The sequence below is a fragment of the Halyomorpha halys genome, unplaced genomic scaffold (assembly GCF_000696795.3).
Source record: "Halyomorpha halys isolate HHAL.00 unplaced genomic scaffold, Hhal_1.1 Scaffold65.1, whole genome shotgun sequence".
Taxonomy (NCBI): Eukaryota; Metazoa; Arthropoda; class Insecta; order Hemiptera; family Pentatomidae; genus Halyomorpha; species Halyomorpha halys.
This window is the reverse complement of record NW_027109066.1, coordinates 704,822-705,982: the sequence shown is the minus strand read 5'-3', so window position 1 is coordinate 705,982 and position 1,161 is coordinate 704,822. Positions and strand designations below refer to the sequence as shown.

Sequence of the window (1,161 nt, the reverse complement as noted above, 5' to 3'; positions counted from 1 at the left end):
TGAAGTTAGTAGCATTGTGACTTACCACTGTACCGCTCCCATACATGATTATATGAAGTTAATAGCATTGTGACTTACCACTGTACCGCTTCCATACATGATTATATGAAGTTAGTAGCATTGTGACTTACCACTGTACCGCTCCCATACATGATTATATGAAGTTAGTCGCATTGTGACTTACCACTGTACCGCTCTCATACATGATTATATGAAGTTAGTAGCATTGTGACTTACCACTATACCGCTCCCATACATGATTATATGAAGTTAGTAGCATTGTGACTTACCACTGTACCGCTCCCATACATGATTATATGCCAATATTATATCACATACATAATTATATGAAAAAAACAAAACAATTTGACCATTTCATGAATAGTGATACATACCTTCCTTGCCATTAATGCATGCCACAGAATCACAAGAAGATTCACTGAGATGTTTTGTTATCGAGCTTGATTTATTTGTTAAATTATTAGATGCTTTATTCATAGCTTGTGCTTTGCACTTTCTAGATTTACCATTTTTGACAGGATTATCTAAAACACTTCCATCCGAAGATGATTCCCGACAGCTCCTGTCGTCTTCCTCATCAGCATTTGCTTTCACATTCCTTTTCTTGGCCATGGCAGCGAACACTACTTACAAATGTTGGTCCAAGACTTGATTGAATCAATCATAAATATTATCTCCAAAAGTTAAAATGTGAAATTTTATTGAATAGATAATATGTACACTTTACACCCAGTAAGACTAAAAATGAAAATATCACTCAAACAATACTGAAACCAAGCCATGAGAAAAACCCGGGAATACCTGACTGACGGAACTAAGCGTAGCGAAAAAACCAGGAACTTAATAAAATTAATTTTGCTTTAAAAAAAAACAAACTAATAGGTTCATTTATATCGTATATGGATACATTTTTTTTTTTATATAACAGAAATAATGTCGTAACAATTTAATATAAATAGTAATGTGGTTCCTAACAAGGATGGATTTAGAAGTTGTTTTTTTAGGGAGGGGGGGGGTCTAGAATTAAGGATACTTGAGGAGCAGGCCAGGATATATATATTTTTTCATTGTATCCTTCTTTTGCGAAAATACGGTAGAATTTTATATGTATATATTGTTATTTAGTTTAAAATTTGTAAT

The 1,161-nt window shown here is 33.2% G+C and overlaps 1 protein-coding gene across 2 annotated transcripts in view; it reads right to left on the bottom strand.

The window, feature by feature from the left end:
- The window catches only part of LOC106692666 (putative leucine-rich repeat-containing protein DDB_G0290503), a 36,031-nt gene extending 35,195 nt beyond the window's left edge, over positions 1-836 (bottom strand). For both annotated transcript variants that reach the window (XM_014438751.2, XM_014438750.2), the window contains exon 1: positions 396-836. In XM_014438751.2, coding sequence (XP_014294237.1) covers positions 396-633 — 238 coding nt within the window. In that variant the 5' untranslated portion in view covers positions 634-836. The remainder of the gene's footprint in view (positions 1-395) is intronic.
- Positions 837-1,161: the final 325 nt, after the last annotated feature.